Source organism: Protomyctophum parallelum, assembly GCF_964188405.1.
Source record: "Protomyctophum parallelum genome assembly, chromosome: 20".
In the NCBI taxonomy this organism is placed as follows: Eukaryota; Metazoa; Chordata; class Actinopteri; order Myctophiformes; family Myctophidae; genus Protomyctophum; species Protomyctophum parallelum.
The window spans coordinates 29,336,268-29,358,485 of record NC_139718.1 but is presented as its reverse complement, the minus strand read 5'-3'; the positions used below and the strand labels follow the sequence as shown (position 1 = coordinate 29,358,485).

The 22,218-nt window shown below is 44.4% G+C and overlaps 1 protein-coding gene across 3 annotated transcripts in view; it reads left to right on the top strand.

Annotated features, from left to right (window-relative positions):
• The window catches only part of numb (NUMB endocytic adaptor protein), a 65,702-nt gene that overhangs the window by 38,038 nt on the left and 5,446 nt on the right, over positions 1-22,218 (top strand). For 2 of the 3 annotated variants that reach the window (XM_083792299.1, XM_083792297.1), the window contains exons 3-8: positions 7,095-7,169; positions 16,590-16,622; positions 17,379-17,453; positions 19,099-19,239; positions 19,549-19,753; positions 21,578-21,889. In XM_083792299.1, coding sequence (XP_083648425.1) covers positions 7,095-7,169; positions 16,590-16,622; positions 17,379-17,453; positions 19,099-19,239; positions 19,549-19,753; positions 21,578-21,889 — 841 coding nt within the window. The remainder of the gene's footprint in view (positions 1-7,094; positions 7,170-16,589; positions 16,623-17,378; positions 17,454-19,098; positions 19,240-19,548; positions 19,754-21,577; positions 21,890-22,218) is intronic. The other variant, XM_083792298.1, reaches the window with a different exon arrangement.

The following is a 22,218-nucleotide window of genomic DNA, read 5'->3' as shown; positions in this document are numbered from 1 at the left end:
CGGTCGTCAAGTAAACTCACTGTAAACTGTCTGCCTTCACTACCAAATGAATCTGTTTCAGCTTGACCTGTTATCATTTTTGAATCAATTCAAGTAACACTGTGTGATAAACGTGTGTGCTTTCTAATACCGAGCAACATTAAAAAGAAAAACGACTCCAGGTGCAGCCAATTGTTTTCCGACATACCAAGAGTCCGACAGTCATTAGTCCGACACCCTACCCAAACACTAGCCTAACCCTAACCGCATGCGGACACCACAGGGATTTGATACCAGCAACACATGTCTGGAGCCACAGGTGATTTGTAACTGGCCACGGGTGATTTGTAACGGGCAACGCATGTCGGGAGCGACGGTGTTGTTGGACTGTCAGACTCTTGGTATGTCGGATAAACGTCTGCACCCCAGACTCCGAGGCTTATAACTATGCTCCGAGGCAACTGTGTGTGCACCTACGCCGTGTCTGTCAGAGTGAAGTATGTGTGTTAATAAGCAGGCAGCGAGGCAGCTGATTTATTCTACATTGTATGCCGGTGTCACGTGGCAAACGTAACTGATCTACGAGCTCACAACGTGTTGCATCAACGACACATTGTGGACTTTTAAATCGGCTCACGTTTACACACTGCACCGTCGTACGATTAAGTAAAGCTTGAGGGGAGGCTATGGGAGACTTCTGCTGCCTCTTGCCTCTGACTGACGGTTCTGTGATCTCGCGAGACCAGCCGGCGTTTAACGTTACATGGCCCAGATGCCATTAATTCGAAACTTAATTTTTTGAATATTCCTTTGAATATGGAATATTTGTATACAGTACTATGTCTAGTACAGAGTTTAGCACGGAGTATGTATCTGACAGTATATTATATATGAACATATACCGTACGTACCACAAATGTTTTCATTGATAATGGTGCTGGGACACATCAACAGTAAAAACCTACAATAGTAACATGAGCAACCTACTGTACATGCTAGCATGGTTACAGAGACTGAGTCATAGAATAGACGAGAGATGATATGAATCTCTCTACATGGCTACAATCTGCAGAACATAAATAGAACATGTGTAAGTAGTACGTCGATAGATGGACGACTCAGGCGAGTGCTGTGAGCCAGGTGGAGGCAGTAGGAGTGCTGAGCACACCGTCATGTTGTGGTGCTGTGAGCCAGGTGGAGGCAGTAGGAGTGCCAACAGAAGCCTTGACATTAGCAATAGCAAAGTGAAATGGTCCGCTAACTCACGTGGACTGACGGAACAGAAGCAGCACACACTCGCCACTGAGTCTGGTGTTGCTTCCGCTGAGCCGCAGATGGACTTGAAACCATAGAGTTATAAATAATAGACGGCACCGGGATTCCCCTCCCATCCACTTGCACTGAGTTGCTCACCCAGTGCATACTCCCTTATTCACCTCTTCTTCTGGGTTGGAAAAGTGGTTGGCTCTGCCCATTTTGTGCCTAAAATGAACGCGCCGGGCCAAAAGCATGAATGAGCACTGTGCATGCATATTGGCTCGCGAGTTCATGTAAAAAAAAAGAAAGAAAATAAAGGTTTTTGGCTTTTGTGCCTTTATTGATAGTTACAGTGAAGACAGACAGGAAAGAGGGAGAGAGAGATGGGGAGAGACATGCAGCAAAGGTCGTCATGAATGGCACTCAAACATGCAACGTGCTGTCAGGCCAGAGCCTATATGTGGCATGCGCCTGGATTGTGGTTTAGGCCTAGTGCCGCTCGAGCTGCAGTATCTACGATCGGCCAGCATGTCCATTTCGCTTCAATGCTTCCTCTCGGTGTCTGGGGCTTGCTTTAAAACACCTTCAGTGGATGGATGGAATTGGTAGAAAGTGCTTGTTTTAGACTCACACTACTATTGGTAGATAAGACACTGGAGCAGTTTGTACAATTAAATCCTCTTATTATTTAGGTGCTATGTAAAGGCAGAAAAGCCAAAAACAAATCTTCACCGCACCAATGCTACTCTTTGCAACTGCCATTGGGGATATAATGGTTGCAAGTACCGGTAGTTGCATGTTAACTTGCAAGGAGTTGAATTGTGGTGAACTGGCATCTGGACTCATGGCATGCCGTCAACAACTCAACACTAGGCACTAGGTACAGACTCATGAGAGCAAGGTGCTGTATGAGTCCGTATGGATGTGTATGTTATTGGCAGCTAACTTTTGAGACGCCCTATAGTTTCCAAACCTGCTCCAAGTTGTCTCACACACATACACATCTTGGACCTCCTTCGATTCCTCCCTCCCACCCCACCTGCTCCCCATAAATTACCTCTCACTGTCTCCTACGCTCTGATCCGTTTGGAAGCAGACAGCCTACTTCTTTAAGTGTGTGGGTGTGCTGCTCCCTCTCTGCTTGTCTCCACTTTGTGTTTACCACCAGTACCTTCAAGGAGAGCTGCTGCCTGAGGCCCTCTGATCCTCTGTGCGTATACCGTGGGAAACTCTGAATTAGAGGGTGAAATGAGTGTTGAGGTGGATGGATGGGGGCACCCGTTTCTGTCCTAGAGTCAGAGGATTCTCTGCTCGTTAGCAGACCCAACGGCTCCCATATGACTTACACACAGCCTGCAGAGGGGGAGAGGAGTGCATGTGTGTGTACAGTGGGCTGCTCTATTTTACACCCTGCCTTACCCGCTAGCGGCTAGCACTACCCAGTAGTACCTGCCACCCGTGAATTACGCATTTAGCAGTTTCCACTATCCGTAAATGGTATGCGGCCACACTACCCACTATACATTATGCCGACTCCTTTATTTGCTGCTGGAGGTGTGTCCGTGGGGCCGGGCGTGTTTATGCACTTTCCCTAAAATTGCTATCTTTGCTATCTACACGTTTGGGAAAGCGCATAGCGGGTCCTCAGACCACCAATTTCGTGTTATAGAACGTGCACCTGTAATGGACAGGTGCGCTGCCTGAGTCGAGCTGCAACAGCAGAACATTCACAGGTCCCATACTCTCCTAATTCTCCACAAATCTGTGATTCTAATTCTCCTATAGTCAGCAAAAGTGAGTGTCAATTCATTGTGTCAATTGTGTGAGTTGAAATAATATTTCCTCAAATATACATGACACCTTTTAAGTAGCCCTACATGGGACTTGAAGTTGACTCCTGCTGTGTGGGTCTGTGCATTCCTTTGCATGTGTGAGTGTGTGAGATGTGTGTGTTTGCATGCTGTGTAACCAGTTGGCTTCAGTCAGTTTTATGTGTGCATGCATGTGTCGCTTCCATGCAAAATCTGCATTGAAAAGCCATTATTCACACACTATAGAGTGATTTTCATTTTCCAGTGGTGTAAAAGAGATCAATTGTGTTTTCTCCTATGGTAGGCTCACTAGGCTGGTTGTGAATTAACCCCATGAATGAACCCTAGCGTCCTTATCCTGGGGAGAGTATTCAGGGAAAATGGAAGATCAGATCTACAAGCTCACAACAGACAACAAATCTCATAATAGATTAGTATCTAGTTGGTTAGATTACTATGAAAACCTGCAAAACTTCGATCAATCCGTCACGCCACCCGTACATATGGCCGTCAGTCCGTAACACCTCATGACACGTCACGTCACCATATATGGCAAACCCTGGGTAGCCATACATGGAGAAGACTGGATCATCACCTAGATCTGCATATATGGAGCCGGCCAGCAACTCTACATCTGACCTCAAACCCTTACATCTCCATATATGGATCTGACCTGTTCTGACATTCCATATGAATCCCCACCTGTCCTTCCTTTTCCATGTCTCCCTTTTGACTGATACCTGTCCATTCAAACTATAGACTGGCCCCCCCAAAGTTAGTAGTGCAGTCGTGCCCAGCAGTATGTACAGTATGGATTAGCTTGCATGCTTGTGCGCGTGTCTTGCCAGCTTACTAAAATGACTTGCTGGTAAATCACCATAAGTCACAGGACATATGGTGATTTAAAATGCCATAGATATCTGCTATTTCCTGTGTGTGTGTGTGTGTGTGTGTGTGTGTGTGTGTGTGTGTGTGTGTGTGTGTGTGTGTGTGTGTGCACGCACGATCAATTACAGTATACTATATATGCAGCCTAGTAAGACAATTATTCACACAACTTGTGGTGATTTGTAATGGAATTTTTCTTTGTTTAGAAGTCTGGGATTTATGAGGCTAATAATGATGGTGAGAGGGACAGCCGTGTGAGAGTGTGTTATGCATGTGTGTACTTGCAGGGTCCAGCGATGCATGAACAGCTTAGGAGGTCAAGTATTTACACAATTTCACTTGCTCTTCCACGGTGTATAAAGACTGTTGCGGTTTCAGAAGCCGTTGACAGCTAGCTGGGTTAATTGAAAGTGAAAATGCACAGCCCAAAGCCCTAAATTAATTCCTGGAATGCTTATGGCCTGGGTTATATCCAGGGGACTTACACCAACAGAGCCAATTCACATAATGTTGATTTTGTTAATGTTGATTATGAACATCCGGCCTCCGTGTTATTGATAATTCATGGCTATTTTAGGGAAACGGGATGTTTTTCTGATGTGGCTGCTGTTATGATTCATTTCCTGTCCACTGTATTATTGACCGTTTTGTAGCACTGGTATTAAAATACATTTGAACTTATTGTACTTATTTCAAGCTGCAATGGAAAATATCCATCAATATTAATCTAGCCATTTATGACTTCAAGAGTGTACAAATGTAACCAAATGGACCAGTAATGGTCCATTTGGTTACATTACATTGGGTACTAGTGCTATGGTTACTTTGGGATACACTATGCATGCTCAGAATGTTTTTTTTCTTGATTATTGGTTGTGAACAATTCCTCCCATGTTCATAAAATCAGTTAAATGTGGAAACTAAAATACATTTGATACAACAATAATTATCAGCTAACCACTAGCCTCGGTACCCAGGCTTTCATTTTCGTCGGCTCAAAAAATGAAAGCCTGGGGAAATGCATTGGCCGCTCTGGTCTAGAAGTGGGAGTCAACCCTTCCGGGTGGGCGTCGCTCCAAATGAGCGGACCGGGGCTGACGGACAGATCGGTGAAACATTCAGGGCGTGCGCAAATCTCAGCCGCGACCCCTCTAGACCAGAAAGCTAACACGTTAGCTCAGGCTAGCTAACCGCCAATAAAAATAAAAGGTTGCCTGCTAGCTTGCTATGAGGACTGTAGAGTGTGTGATAGTCCTACACCTTCCATCATATCGTCTGTCAGGTGGAAATCTGCTACTTTCACTATTTGTGTACATATTGTCCAGTAACATATATCTACAAGCTCAAAATGTGCCACGTTTCCCCCCCCCCCCTCTCGCTCTCTCACTCTCTCTCTCTCTCTCTCTCTCTCTCTCTCTCTCTCTCTCTCTCTCTCATTAGCAGGCAACAGTGCAGCACTGTCTCTCTAATTTTCTGCATGGCACAACAGCGCCCCTACTGGTAGTCATTTTACTGGTGCTCATTAACCAACAAGAGGTTTCTGCCCGACAGCAACAATATGCTTAGAGTCACCACAGCTCATGCCCATTAGTACCTCCACCTACTCACCATGTGTCAGCTCTGTCTACAGGACCGTGTGTGTGTACAATGTAAAAGAGTATTGGTGTAACTCGTGGGTGTACAATGGGTCCATGTGGTTGCATTTGTACTCACTGAGAGTTACAATACAAATTAACAATGAGGATTTTACTGTGTATGTGTATGCCCCCGCAGGTCGACAACGTGATTCACCTATATGACGTCACTGTCTCTCAAAATAGCGCCTGGGGGGGGGGGGGGTCGGAGCTGCTCGCCGCTCTGTGTTCTCAGTAAGGAAAAGGGTTAGGACTTCCTCCCTGGCTTTATGATCACACACACACAATACAAGAGCGCCTACCAGCACTGACCTCAACCCCCACGCCCACCCGGCACTCGCCTGCCCGCCGGGCCTCTGTCCCGCGGGGCCGTTGGGGAGGTCAAGGGACATGACTCTGGAGTGACACACAGAGGGGTGGAGGTTTAGGCCTGGAGCAGGGTACGATCCCGCTTCCGTTCATTCTGTTCCAGCCGGTCCTTCGGGTGTAAGGCCATTCTCAAATGACTCAACCCGGCTATGGTTCCAGTAGGTATATGTCGGGTCCAAAGGAGGTGACGGGAGTCTGTGTCACGTTGACCTGGCCTTGGACCACCAGGGTGGAGGACAGGAAGGAAACCCGTTTTAATCGCAGCCTTATCGTCCCCTCCATGTTGTCTTTGTCCTTGTGTATACACGTTCTCTCTCATGCTCTCGTTAGAGAGCTCACGTCTCTCTCATTGTCTGTGTTTTTTGAGTGGTGCAACCACTCCAAAGGAACAGCAATGTCCGTGTTCACCCGCCTATGTGTTGGTTCACCCACCCACCTATGTGACTGTGTGCATCATTAGTACACTATTAGTACCAGTATCAGGCTTTGTTGTGCCAGAAACAGAGAGGAGTTTCCTTGTAGAGAACCTCTGGTGTTTTCCTTAGGTTAACAGCTCATGGGCATCATGACTCAAGTTGGTGGTCAGGAGGTACACGCACATCCCAGTAGATTCAACAGGTGCTCTTAACAAAAGAGATAAACTGAAAAGAAGGAGGAAGTCTGCACACCGTTTTGAAAAAAACTTTTATTACCAGAGCGGAAAAACATTTCGGCCTCCGTGGCCTTCGTCGGGTATACTCAAACTTAGAAACATATACAGTATTATATATATTTGAGCATTAATGTCCTTTGTATGTTTTAGTCCAGCAGCAGAGGAGATTGAGGCAAACCTAGCGTGTTTTGGTTCGTTCTGTCTTGGCCATAAGATTTGACGTGCCCAGATCTTGTGGCCAAAAACTGTAACTGTAAGGCATGACCACATGAAGATCTTTGTGGCCACAGGATCTGGATCTCATGTGGATGACATTAATCTCAGAACTACCCCAGGTCACCTTTTCTCTTTGGTGGTGAACACCATGTTTACTTTTTATTTTATTTTATTTATTTATTTTTAGTTTGCAGTCTTAGCCCAATTCAAACTTCAAAAGGCTAATCACTGGAAAATGTTTCCCCAGAGCATCCTCACTTAGCCTCTGCTTTCTCTGTGTCCCTGCAGTACCTGGGCCATGTGGAGGTGGATGAGTCCCGGGGTATGCACATCTGCGAGGATGCTGTCAAGCGGCTCAAGACGGTAGGTGATCGACTACAGAGCCTCGGTGTTGGCTGCTCTTCTAGGGTCTATGGCTTAAAGCCCTGGCCTCTTAAGTTCACACCCCCTCCTCCTTTCTCTTCTATTATCCTCTCTTCCGTTCCTTCTTCACTCTAGGAACCCTCGCCCCCACCCTCCCCCCCCACCACATTCCACACACTGCTCGTGTTTCCTCTGCGTTGGTAGTCATTCATCTGTCATCGTGCTCACTGTAGGTGTGTTTCCTCATAGCGAGACTCCTATTTATTCCTGTCTTGTCGTCTACTGAACATGAACGTCCTGAAGGGCTCTGGAGGTCTCCACCCATATTCGGCCCCTTTTAGTCATCCTCAAGAGGTTCCAGGGTCTGCCCTGATTCTTCTCACTCATGCTCTGTCTATCTCTGTCCGTCTTTCTAGCTCTCTGTGTGCACCTATTCATCTCTGTCAGTGTCTGTATTTAACTCCATCTCTCACTTCTATCCCATTCATCTCTCTTTCTCTTAACACTTGTCTTGCTGTCATCCGTTCCTTTGGACCCCAAGCCGATAGGCCAACACGCACTTCCTGCCGGCCGCCGTGGGTTCCGCAGGAGTTAGACACAGACACACACACACACACACACACACACACACACACACACACACACACACACACACACACACACACACACACACACACACTAAAGCAAATTCCAGCGTTGGGAAAAGAGGAAACCATTGGGAGCATTTTGTGTTCCATGTCATCAGTTTGTTTCTTCTGGCTCCACCCAGGTCATAAAAATCACTGCGGACGAGCCTCACTGCGCGTCTTATGTCAGCGTTCCTTTAAAAGTCAGGGCCTGAAGTGGGACAGCAGGCTTATTTGTGGTTTGGTCCCCCCACATGACAGGATTACTGGCATCGTGGTATCGTTCTTAGTGTTTGCTGAATTACGGGATAAAAGGGAAGTTCCATTTCAAATTTAGAGTCCATTTCATATTTTAGGCATTGAACTCTTATCCCCTGTGAACAGAATAATAAGCTTACATTACTGAGATCCACCAACAATACAACTGATCTTTGGCACAGTGTGCAACAATCGGCCATAATGAAAAGAGAATACCACACGTCATTGTCTTAACTTAACAGTGGAGGATGACTCGTGTCAGGTCAGTCTGTTTCTTAACCGTCCTTAAGAACAAAGGGTTTTCTATAAATTGTTCACAGCAGGACATAGTTACTAGCTGTTGATGTGGGGTTTAATCCAAAGAGCCCTTGAAGAGCACTTCATATATTTTTAGTTTGGGTGGCACCCGCAGGATGTGAAGCCCTAGGTGTACTTGTATGGATTGCATGTTCTGCCCCATTGAGTTTATGAAGGGCCACTATGAAGGCCCATGAAATTGAGAGTTTTAATTAATGTTTTTCTGTCTTATGAGCATAAGCTAATGTTTCCCCTTTAATCATTTGTTCTTCAAAACAGCTCAAACAAAGTGCTCAATAAGACAAAAATAAATAGAAGGCAAGCCATTGAAGATACGTTACACATTTTAACAGACAGTAAAATACACATGAATGGAGGAAAGGAAAGAAACAATAGTTTGATCTTTTAATGTACTTAGGTTGTGGCTAGACACAACAGAGATTGCTTCTGTTAAGTGGCTCTGCTGCTTAAGCCTGCCTACTTGATAGCTTTGTACTCCCTGTGTGTTAATTTTCTTAAGATGACTTAAGCTGGTAGCATGCTTCAAAATAAGTCAACCTTTTTTTTCTGAAACCAAACAAGTTACCTGCAGACTAAATTGTTTTATACGAATACTGGACAACTCACCCCGGTGCTTGCCCCGTTTTTCCTTTTTGGAAAAATATAAAAATATACTCTTATGGAAAGGCTATATAAGTATAATTTAGTATATGTGAGGTTTTGCCCACTCAAATGGTACCTGGTCAGAGTATCCCCACATAGCCTACAACAACTTCTATAAACCAACTTCACCATAGTAGCCTTTTCATAAATTATATTTGTGCTTCTAAAGACTGTCTGTCTGCTGTCGTGAAAGTTTATAGTTAGAGAAATTCAAAGTCCAGCTGTCTGCCGTCCAGCCTCTCCCACCCCTCACTGGGGAAAATTCCGGGAGGAAAACGGAAAAGGGGTGAGTTGTCCTGTTACCGTTTTATACTCAGTTCTGAACATTAGATCCCGGCCACTTTATACAGTGCTGGAATGGTGATTTTTCCACCTGGATCTGAATGCAGCAATTCAACAAAATAAGTCATTAGCAACTTGAATTACTGACCAATCACACACACAGTTCCCATTAGTGTCTTCTGTAGTGATGTTCGGCTAGTTCGAAAATATTGAGGCGTAAAGACTGCCGAGAACAAATTTGACCAGTCAAGAAGTATGCTATGCTGCAGTATTTATACCTGGGTTCTAGCCTTGGAACAGTTTTAGCTATTTGGCAGAGGAACAGGATGCACTGTCAAAGTGTTAATTTAACTCATGAGTATAAAAATGCTTCATGCGGGACCACTAAGGTCCATTTTTACAATCTGAGTTACGTCAACACTGAGGAATTTATTGCCTTGGTTGTACCTGTTGGCCTAGAGAGATTGACACAGACTTTATTTGATCTTAATCCGGTGCTGGGCTGGCTGAGACCTCACCATGATATGGTTTGACAGACATCCAGTTACTGGAATGCACCATGTGTCACACTCATACACTGGCTGCCTGCATATGTGGTCTTTGTATCCCACAAGTTCAAAGTCAGATGTAAAAAAAACACACATGTAGACTTCAAGAACAACAAACTATGCCGTACACATACTGTGTAATAGGTGTCGACACATGTGCACACTATGCAGAGGTGGATGCATACCCACAAACCACAGTGTCAAGGCAAAACTCACGACAGTGCAGCACACTGACTCGGTTCACATCATGAACACAGTGCCGGAGGCCCTGATACATTATTGAGTTACTCTCCCTGTAACACAGAGCACGAGACGGAGCACCCAGCAGCTCCCCGTCTCTTCTCCTCCTGCCAGACAGCGACTCCCTGACCCCTACCACTCCTAATGACATTTCCTCCTCCGGAACCTTCCTTTTACCACAGTCCTTCACCTCCTCCTCCTCCTCCCCATCCCTGCCCACAAGCTCATCTGTATGGCAGCATTGGCGTAACTTCACGAAACCGTGATTATACGGGTCAGAAAAACATCTGCCACAAGCTACATGGTGGTAAATTAATTATGCATTTTTCATCCATCACTTTATTTAAAGTAGGTGTGCCGTGGTTTTGTTATTGTTTTTATTATCACTTACCATCAATTAAATGCTGGTATATCTTCATGGGTCTGATGAGCTTGTCATTTTGGCACTTTATCAGCATTGTTTGGAGGTCTTTATCAGCATTGTTTAGAGGTCTTTATCAGCATTGTTTGGAGGTCTTTATCAGCATTGTTTGGAGGTCTTTATCAGCATTGTTTAGAGGTCTTTATCAGCATTGTTTGGAGGTCTTTATCAGCATTGTTTGGAGGTCTTTATCAGCATTGTTTGGAAAATAGTCATCCAGTTAATTTTCGGGATGTACAACTAGCCACCATGACGGGGCATAAAACAATTGCCCTCTTCATGTCATCCTATTACTCTGTTATGGTCAAAGTCAACATGCTGTCTTGGAACATGTTACCATGCTGAACCCTGTCACTGGAGGTGGAACATGTTACCATGCTGAACCCTGTCACTGGAGGTGGAACATGTTACCATGCTGAACCCTGTCACTGGAGGTGGAACATGTTACCATGCTGAACCCTGTCACTGGAGGTGGAACATGTTACCATGCTGAACCCTGTCACTGGAGGTGGAACATGTTACCATGCTGAACCCTGTCACTGGAGGTGGAACATGTTTCCATGCTGAACCCTGTCACTGGAGGTGGAACATGTTACCATGCTGAACCCTGTCACTGGAGGTGGAACATGTTTCCATGCTGAACCCTGTCACTGGAGGTGGAACATGTTACCATGCTGAACCCTGTCACTGGAGGTGGAACATGTTTCCATGCTGAACCCTGTCACTGGAGGTGGAACATGTTTCCATGCTGAACCCTGTCACTGGAGGTGGAACATGTTTCCATGCTGAACCCTGTCACTGGAGGTGGAACATGTTTCCATGCTGAACCCTGTCACTGGAGGTGGAACATGTTTCCATGCTGAACCCTGTCACTGGAGGTGGAACATGTTTCCATGCTGAACCCTGTCACTGGAGGTGGAACATGTTTCCATGCTGAACCCTGTCACTGGAGGTGGAACATGTTTCCATGCTGAACCCTGTCACTGGAGGTGGAACATGTTACCATGCTGAACCCTGTCACTGGAGGTGGAACATGTTACCATGCTGAACCCTGTCACTGGAGGTGGAACATGTTACCATGCTGAACCCTGTCACTGGAGGTGGCAGTTTTACCTGCAGGCTCACCTGACCAGGAAACTCTTTAAATCCTCATTGGGTGTAGAACTGCCCCCTGGTGGCAAGTGTCTTTTCTGCCACAAATATTTCGGTTCCAGGAATGACTGACCAAATCACCCAGGATTAAAAACTAAGAATAAAGGCCCCTACATTGTCACATGGCGAGTAACTGTTGTAAGCCGGTGAAAGGGAGGCAGTTCGTCATCGAGGCCCTGAGGCATCAGCTGCTGTTATGGGGCACTAGAGTAAAATGTGAGAGAACTGTTGGAGGGAGATTTGGAGAAAAGGGCAAAGGAATTGTTCGGGGACATGGATGAGTGTGAATTGGTTAATGAGGGAGATGAGGAGTGAGCAGGAAGTGAGGTGGGGGGATCGAGGTGCATAGAAAAGGTGGGGAGGGAGATGGTGTGAGAAAAGGAGTTGTATTGTGTATTTGGGAGTATTGTTCTTCTGTTGCTCTCTGTCTAACACGTTCAATAGTGCTGCCGCTGAAAGACTGGAGGGTGGGCCGCCCCATGTTGAAGAGAAGTCATCGCAGCCAAATTAATTTAATTTGTATTGGTAACAGTGCACAAAACAGACTTTGGCATTGGCAAACAGCACAAACACAACCTTGCCGTCTCACAGCATCAGGTTGATGCTACACAAGGCTGGGAGAAGTGATTGAGCCCCCTCTCTAGCGCCCTGCTGCAATGTGCAGGAAGAAAGAAACAATCGCTCGTGTCGCACGTGTTCAACTTTTCTTGCGTATGCAGGAGGCTACATGTAGGTGGTCTCGCTGTCAGCCCATACGTTTATATGCTGCATGTGAGACGCTGATGGCAGAGTTCAGTGCTCTGTTTAGCCGTTTCCACTCTCCTCCTGGCAACCTCAGGACTGTAATGAGGGCTTTCTCACAGCTCTATGACCCGTGACTCACAGGGGAGGTGCTGGAAGAGATGGAAGCTGCACTGCGGCACCACCAGCCTCCAGGCTGCACTCTTTTCTTTTCTTTTTTTTTATTATTGCTGTCATCAACACGATGTCACTTCCTGTTGCCACTGGCCCTGGGCCCAGTATTGGAGGTGTACTCTTATGTTCTGTTGAGTGTATTGTTCTCAGAGTCGTTTCAATATGATACCAGTTTTGGAAATGCCTCCGAAGTCCACAAGTCTAAGCACTGATCAGATACCATATACTTTGTCACGTGATGATAGCTCATTTACGCTACACAGGCAAACATGTGCAGTGTAAAGGTAGTCAGCGCTCTGTATGTATTTATCCTTGATTTATAAAGGGTTTAAACCTGAGCCAGACCATACAAGAATTACAGACATGTATGTGTGCGTGTGTGTGTTACCTTTGTGCTACCTGTGCGCACATATCAGGTTGCTACTTAGTATTGACAAATGAGGCACTAAGTATCGGTGTCTGTTTCAGAAAGATCAGAACAATAACAATTGTAGTTCTTCTGTTGTTTCCAGTGGATAACTGCAGAGCAGTGTAGTTCATCCTGAAAGTCTGGGTGGGCCTCTCTCCCTACATGAGATGCCATCATCAAACCCAATGGTATTTACTTTGTATTGGTAACAGGCAGGAAGCTGTACATCCATCGCCCACAGAGACTGGTGGAAGCCAAAATTCCTGAGGCACTTTTACTATTTTCCCAGACATATTGGCATTAGGTGTTGATCACCTGCCAAAGTGGCTGGTCCAGTATACAAGCTGTCTAAATGTACAGTGGTTTCTTTGCGTTCCGGTTTAAATCCTGTCTGAATGGTCAACACACAGATGACTTCACTCATGTGTTTCGCTGGATCTGACTGGTTCTCAGAGAAACATTACAGTAACCCGTATACAATTCATTGTATAAAAACTATTTTCATTCTCACCAGTTAAACACTGGTAAATTAGTTTGGCTTTTTATTGATGGGTGGCTAATGTCTATTGACAAAGGTTGACATATTATAATTTATATGCTTTTATGGACATTGTTTAACAAACTTTATGAGTACTGTTTGGAGTACTAGTATTTAACTTTTTCATACTTTAATTTTATAATATATATATAATATAATATAATTTCATAAATTTAATTAAATGTTATAGTCAATGGCAGACAAACAGCCCCAAAACCATGTCAAAACATGGATATTACTGACATAAGAGTAATGACGTGCATTGACGTCATAGATGACTAACGTCATAGACTGGCTACATGATGTCAGAGATCCACAATGTTATTAGACCCTGTCTTGTTTCCGACACTGTACACTACAGTATGTGATCTCCCATCGGAACAATGGTTTCCCAGTTTAAATGACCACAGGAACAGGATTTAACTTTGTAAGCTCAGAGTGTGTGTGTGTGTGTGTGTGTGTGTGTGTGTGTGTGTGTGTGTGTGTGTGTGTGTGTGTGTGTGTGTGTGTGTGTGTGTGTGTGTGTGTGTGTGTGTGTGTGTGTGTGTGTGTGTGTGTGTGTGTGTGTGTGTGTGTGTGTGTGTGTGTGTGTGTGTGTGTGTGTGTGTGTGTGTGTGTGTGTGTGTGTGTGTGTGTGTGTGTGTGTGTGTGTGTGTGTGTGCAAAGCTCCTCCCACCACTGTTCCTTCAGGCTGGTTTTAGGATTCTCACACAACCTGTCAGGTAAAATCAAGTCCCTGCACCCAACTATGATGACTAAGCTTAAAAGTAGATGGCTCGGGTTTGGGTTTTCTTATTTTGATTGGCATAAGCTCTGTCAGATGTTGCCCAAGAAGACATCCTCTGTAATGGATGTTGCACAAGGCATGAGGGCTGTCACCGGTAATGCATTCTACGGATGTGTAGGGCGTGAAAACTGACACCAGCGATTTGCCAAATGCTGGTAAAGTTTTGTCTGGCTGACTGTAGGTGTGGGTTGGGGGAATGACAGAACAGGCAGGTGAATTTTGTGATTCCTTGTACAAGTTACTACACTAATACTGGTGCTGTTTATATACAATTGAGTTATACCCTTGGTATAAGCCTTACTTGAAGGTTAGCTAGCTTCTTGTTTAATATTTACTTTACCTTTTACTCTTCATCCCTGATCTTCACCCAGAACCTGTCCTTTCTCCATCCAACTATCCTCTATTATCTTTGTATAGAATTTCTAAATATCCTTTATTTATATATATATATATATATATATATATATATATATAGTAGTGGTTGAATACTTTAATGTCGCATTGTCATTACATCTTCTTTTTGGCTTAATTTCTTGTCATTGTTTGTTTTTGTTTTTACTTTTGTTTTGTCTTTTGAGCAGGTTTATGTTATTGTGAGGATCCTGTGAAACACCTGAATGTCCCTCCTTGTTCCCACACTTCCCTCCCATTCTGGTTGTCTTAACACATTAGAGCAATAGGCTTAACCTCAACTTAGTCTGACTAACTGACTGTACCTAAGTGAGCTCTGCATGACTGGTTCACATACACACTAACACTACTTACACATTGGTGTGAATGTCTAAATGCTGGGAACATGTTAAATCATGAATTAACAGGCTATACTGACTACCATCTCCTCCGCCATGACCCAGTAACAGGAGCTAAGTGGCACACATTTTTAGCTCTGCTAGCAGCAGGGCTCTAACAAAGGCAATATCAGCCTTACTTGAATGTTTTCCCGTCCAATTGTCCAACACTTTGATACCAAACTATACTTCGTAAACTACTGGCTCAGTGGCTGGTCCTCAGAGAATGAACCCTGCTTATTTAGTTGACCCTTTGGCCTTTTCTCTAGTGCCACCTGTAGGCCAATATACACTTGCACTTGCACAACTACCAACACAGCCTGCTAAAAAGAAGCATAAGAAAAGATAAATTCATGTACAGCTGGCACTGCAGTGACATAAACTTGACCCCTCACTGTGACTCGTGCCATTCAGCAATGAATGCAAGTCTGGACTGACTCCATAGTCTTAACTACTGCAGTCTGTGTTGATGAACATCTGGACTGTCTTAAAGTACAGTGGGCATACATGTATAAAATGTTCATTGTTTATTGTATTCTCAATTGTCAAGAGGATGTGAAATGTAAGCAGTGTACTGCTACAGTGTTAATTGTGCAGCCTAAGCAGAGAACCAGGCCATGATTATCAGACTCAACTTTATTTAACAATGAATCTGACTCCTCGGCCTCGTTCACTAAGCTAAGCTGATGCATGGGTCAAACTATCTTGGTCTGTATTCTCTGTGGGAAATCCGTTTTCTGTCGACCGAACAATCTGAAAATCATCTTGGTCTCTTGGGCATCTGAGGTGAGGGAAGAAAAAAGGATTTAGGATTATCACTCCCTACTCCCACCTCCATGTCCTCCCAGCCACTCTCACCTGAATCTCAACCTTATCTCCCCTATCCAGAAGGGCTCTGATGACACAGCTGCGGGAATCCTGTAGTCTTGTATCATAGGGTGTCTGATACGCTCCCAGGCGGGGGAGAATGTGTGTTTGTGAGGGGGGGGGGGGGGGGGGGGGCAGCAGCTCTGCAGGGAAAGCAGTGGAAATATCTTGGTGAGTGATGGTGTTGGGGATTGGGCATTGAGGTGTAATGTCTGGTGAACCGCAGTGTGGTAGAACTAACAAGCACCAATCATTGTGATGATGATACTGGCTTTAAGATCACCTATCGCCCTGGCTGTTAATCTGGAAATTGTCTTGATACCCACCATCCCACTTCCCCCATGCCATTCCATTTGATCGCATCCATTACTCACTCACTCACTCACTCACTCTCTCACTCGTCCAACCATTCACTCAATCGCTTACCATCCACTCACACGACCCAGCTTCTCTTCCACCTCGACCCCAATCGAATCCAAACACCCACCGCTTGGGCTCCTCCTCGGTACATTTTGTAAGAACATCATCGGTAACCTCTCCATACCTTGTTCCTTCCCCCAATTCTCCCACCCTGACCCCTTCTCCTCACCCCGCCCCCCCCCCCCCTCCTTATCAATTTCCACTTCCAGGACAGGAAGTTCTTCAAAGGCTTCTTTTCAAAAGTAAGTTCTGTTTTGTGTGCGTCTGAGTGTGTGCTTCTGTTCTTTTCTCTTATTTTATTTTATTTATTTCACTTTTCATGTCTCACATCACCCTTTCGATCACAACCTCTGAAAGCGGGAAGAGAAACACGACATGGGGTTAGGGGTTTGGATTTGTACTGAAACGGAAGCAAACACTGTGTGTGTGTGTGTGTGTGTGACAGGTGGGGTGGGATAATGGTAGGGCACTGTGTGTGTTTGGACGTCTGGGCGCGCCCTTTCTCCCATCAGCTGCTCTTCCACAGAGCTGAAATGGAACAATGAGCAGTTTGTGTTGAATAAGTGTTGTCTGTGTTTGAGCGTGCTGTTGTCATTATCCTCGTTGTTTTAACACACGGGCCACCATTGTCTACTTCCTTTCATCGTGCCTGTGTTCACATCATCATCTTTGATTTCCTTCGTTGCATTTTGGGTTCTCGGTCACAACGCACGGCAACACTGGAAACACCAACTCACGACTTCGGTCTTCTTCACTTCTTCCTTTGGAAGCTCGCCTCTCACACACGGTGCCTTTTCCTCTTGTTTCCAGGTGCCGTGAGAGAGAGAGTGTGTGTGTGTGTGTGTGTGTGTGTGTGTGCGTGTATTATGTTATAGGTATGTAAGAACGTGGGTTAAAGGTCAGTCCCTTTTTTGGGGGTTAGTGGAGAGACTGGTCTTTGATCCATCTCTGTGTTTCTCACTTGTCCATCTCTCTCCTCCCTGTGTGTTTTTCTTCAGGCTGGGAAGAAAGCAGTTCGGGCTGTGTTGTGGGTGTCAGCAGATGGCCTCCGCGTTGTAGACGACAAAACAAAGGTAATGCTGAATGCATGTGCCCCCCACCATTTAGTTTGAAATGTACCCATTCTACACTACAATGTTCAATCAATCAATCAATCCCCTCCTCCCCACACACAGCAGTCTCCGTATCAATCAGAGTCAAAGAAGCCTGAATATTGTTCATATTTTCTATCTATCTTTACTTTTATCTATATTTTTGAGAACTTGGAGTGTAAATATGTTTTGTCCAAACTCAGAAAACGGACAGGAAGTATGTATTTTATTGGTTTTTAATAAAGAGGAAGTGTTTCTTAACTTGGTTGAAGCAGTTTATACAGGAAAGTGAATTGCTGTCATTGTGGTAAAGCTCCCAAGCTTCCTCCTCTGATGAAATCTGCACTCTGCTGCACTTGCAAAAGCACATCAGACTTGATAACTGAAGTATGATTTCAATGTTAGAGTGCCATCTGTTGGAAGTGAGTTGGTACTACATGGTACTTTAGATAAGAGTTTAATGACCAGGTGCCGCCATTGTACTCCAGAGCCTGGAGTCCAGGCTACGAAAGGCATGGCACCCCTATACGTACCTTCAAGGCCTGATCCAACCCTACAACCCCTCCCACTCACTCAGATCAGCTAACACCGGACGGTGGCTCCAAAACGGTGCCATTGCAGTCAGAACGGCAGACTTTTTTCCCCAATTTTCTGCCGTAATCTGAAGACTCACCTCTTCAGACTCCACCTCACCCCTTGCCGCCTTCTCTCTCTCTCTCTTGATTGATTGATTTGATTGATTGAATACTCTATAGAGAGTGCGCGTCACGCGTGACATCAACAAACCCAGAAGTTATGCAGGAATGCTTACTGAGTGGCAAAAAACTACTTTCTGGCCTTGACAGCCCATGCATCCAAAGAATTAAGTCTTAAGAAGACAAAAGAGTGGCCGCACACACTGATTATTTGCCGATTATTTATTAGGATGCAGAGTAGGAACCAACATTTCGGCAGGTACAACTGCCTTCTTCAGGGTATGCATCCAAACAGAAAAGTCTGATTGCATTAAACAACATTAAACAATGTTAAACTCACTTTGCCTGTTGCTTTTCCACTCGATTTATCACTCGATGTGCCATTCACTTTAAGCATACCCTCTATACTTACAATAATGTAATACTACAATAATGCAAAAAGAGTCAGAGTGGCACAGATTTATACAACAGAATGCTAATGCCAAGGATAACCCAGCTACGCACTCAGAGCTTGTTCCCATTCCTGGGTCCTGTGTATTCAATTCATCAAGACATTTAAAGACTAACAATAATATACAATACTAAGCAAAAACATAATACGAGTAGTAATAAGATGCTAGCGTCTGACCAAGATATGACTACTATGCATACATATTTGTCTGCATAATCGCTGTCATGACTGTAATTTAGATTATTATATTTAGACAGATGCCAGGTTCATTGTTTACCTGGTATAGTTTCAGTGTGCAGATTGTTATTTAGCATATTGATTAGACATGCTAGGTTCATGGTTTACCTGGAATCCTAGTTTCGTGAGACACTATACTGCTCTCTCTGCATTCTATGTATGTGATTATTTCCATTACCTTGGGTATTGTAAGTAACATTTTAATTGTAATGTTAACAAGAAAACTTGAAATGTACTCCTGCAGGATCTGATCCTTGATCAGACAATAGAGAAGGTGTCATTCTGCGCTCCAGACCGGAACTTTGAGCGGGCGTTCTCCTACATCTGCAGAGATGGAACCACACGACGCTGGATCTGCCACTGTTTCATGGCCGTCAAGGACTCGGTGAGAGCCCAACACAAACACACTGCTACTGTAGTACTTGGAATAGAAGAGCATATATTTAGAATGGAGTGGAATATGATGCATTGTATCAAAACAAAACAGCATAAGGATAAGAATCTTTGGCCAGACCCAGGACATGCACTGACAGATGTCAGTGCATGTCTACTCTCGTCTGTTCTAGTCATGTATTCTAATTTATATTGCCATTGAGAAAAGAATCCTCTTTGGATATATTTATAATAAATATTACAAATGTTTACGGCATTCAAAGACCTGATGGACGACGTTTGTGTTCATGTGCTTCCTCAGGGTGAGCGTCTGAGCCATGCGGTGGGTTGTGCCTTTGCTGCCTGTCTGGAGCGCAAGCAGAAGCGAGAGAAGGAGTGCGGTGTGACAGCCACCTTCGACGCCAACCGAACAACCTTCACCCGCGAGGGCTCCTTCCGCGTCACCACGGCAACTGAGGCGGCCGAGAGGGAGGAGGTCATGAGGCAGCTACAGGATGCCAAGAAAGGTCTGCATGTTTGTGTGTTTCTACATGTCTTTGTTTTCATGGTACCACTTCCCAGTAGTGCTATATACTACTTACTGAATAATACATACTAGATAGAGATAGATCTTTATTGTCATTGTAACATGTACAACGCAATTAAAAGTGCCAACCAATCAGTGCATCAAATCACTAAAATATCTGAAGACAACGAATACAACAAAAACACACACACTTCCTGCTATTGCACCTTGAAACATGTATTGCAGCTGTTATTGCACAAACTGTTATTGCACGTAACTTAAAACATGCAGTAAAACATGTACTAGCTGAGAAGTCTATAGGAGTGTGACTGGGCAGCCTCGGCTAGGGATTAAAACCCACTGGGGCCACCTGTGGTAATGTACGCAGTGTACGCAGTATGCACCACTTTGGATTTATATGAACTTCATGCTTTGTTGCTGAAATAATACAAGCCAATGCTTCCCTCTCGCCACTAGGCCAGCATTGATTGTATTGATAAGTACCCTTAAAAATTGTCAAAATTATTATAATAATAATAATAATAAAACTTTATTTGTATAGCACCTTTCATGACATGAAATGCAGCTCAAAGTGCTTTACAGAACAATGGAGAATAAAAGAAAAGCAAGGCAATGACATTAAAAAACAAGCAGTAATGCAGTACAGTGAGGACATGAAAAAAAAAAATATATAAGATCAATTAAAGGCAATGTTGTAGAAGTGGGTCTTGAGCTGAGCTTTAAAAATGTCTACAGAGGCTGCCTGACGAAGGTACAGTGGGAGCTTGTTCCATGCCGACGGCCCGTAGAAGCAAAAAGCTGCTTCCCCGTATTTTTTAGTTGCCATTTTTTGGGGCAAAGCGAGCAGGCCGGCGGTGGAAGACCTTAGGGGGCGGTTTGGGACATATTTAGGCAGGCAGTCATGTAGATAGGAAGGTGCGAGACCATTGAGAGCTTTATAGACAAGTAAAATCATTTTAAAATCAATCCTAAAAACAACCGGAAGCCAGTGCAGCGATGCCAAAACTGGAGTAATATGTTCTCTCATCTTAGTTCTAGTTAAAACTCTGGCTGCTGCATTTTGGACAAGTTGTAATCTGTCAGTTGTTTTCTTAGGCAGTCCTGAAAAAAGACATCTAGGTTATATTATAATTAAATTCAAATTATAAATCCAACCATATGATGTTTACATTTACAATTATTTACTGCCTCTTTAGCCATCTTAATTCATAGGAAGCGTTTTTTAACTCTTTATTTTAGAATTTTTGAATATGCAAGACAGACACAAAAGACAAACAAGACATACAATAGGACAGAAACATCAACAGTAAAAGAAAACTGAGTAAAAACAAAAGACAAAAAAAAAAAAAAAAAGAGGTCATGGGATGTACAACAGCAGCAATACATATTACAGATTTTTGGGTTTCTTACATTCTATAGGAAGCGTTTTGAAAACATTTAAAATATTTTTAAACTTTTTGCCTAATGCCTACCTGCCCAAAATAGGTTGAAAGTAGTTGGATCTGTTCCCCAGCATTAGGGACCGACATTATGGTCAATGTAGCATTTTGTTTTATTTGACGTAGCTTCTCCAGAGTGTGTTTATGAGAACATAAACTAAACATTAGCAGTGAGAGGTATGAAACATTAAAACCACTGTAATTGAGACTAAAGGTCAATACATGCTTCCGACGTCTGAAAAAACGTCCGTCCGAGGAATTGATTACCCTCCAATTTGCGATGCTACCTTCTGGATGGAGTTTTGTTGTTTTATGTAGAATCTAGTCTTTTCTAATGTAACTCTGATCATCCCTTCCTGCAACAGGTGAGACGGACATAAAGGCTGCTGTCCCTGTAAGCTCAGCCTCGAATGCAGCTGCAGCCAACTCATCGAATGCCCCTCAAGGCTCCCCTTCATCCCCGTCCTCGTCCTCTCCACCCCTGTCAGGCGGCATCCTGGGGCCCCAGGTTATCCCCCGCCGGCATGCACCTGCTGAGGCCCTGGCCAGGCAGGGCTCGTTCCGAGGATTTCCAGCCCTCAGCCAGAAGACCTCGCCCTTCAAACGGCAGCTGTCGCTGCGCTGCGAGCTGCCCTCCACCATGCAGCGCAAGACTGACTTCCCCATCAAAAACACAGGTGAGTCGTGCCATATGTCATAAAACTGTGGTTGTAGTTTGCCTTCTCACAGATGACTTTTCTTTATAGTCAGTAACTTGTTTCCAAAGCAAATGCAACAGTGACTGTAAAAGAGTTCAAGCCACACAGCTTACACTTACCTTGTTGTTTGCCCTTTTGTTTCACCAACAACACCTACAAGAAGTAAATGGAATGTCACCCACAAACATCTGTAACTTCACCTGCAACTGTGAATAATTTACAGGCCTATTATATTTTCAGAACTGAAATCCTCTAGTCTACCTCAACATAATAGCTGCAGGTAGTGCAGATAAATCAACCAGCCAAAG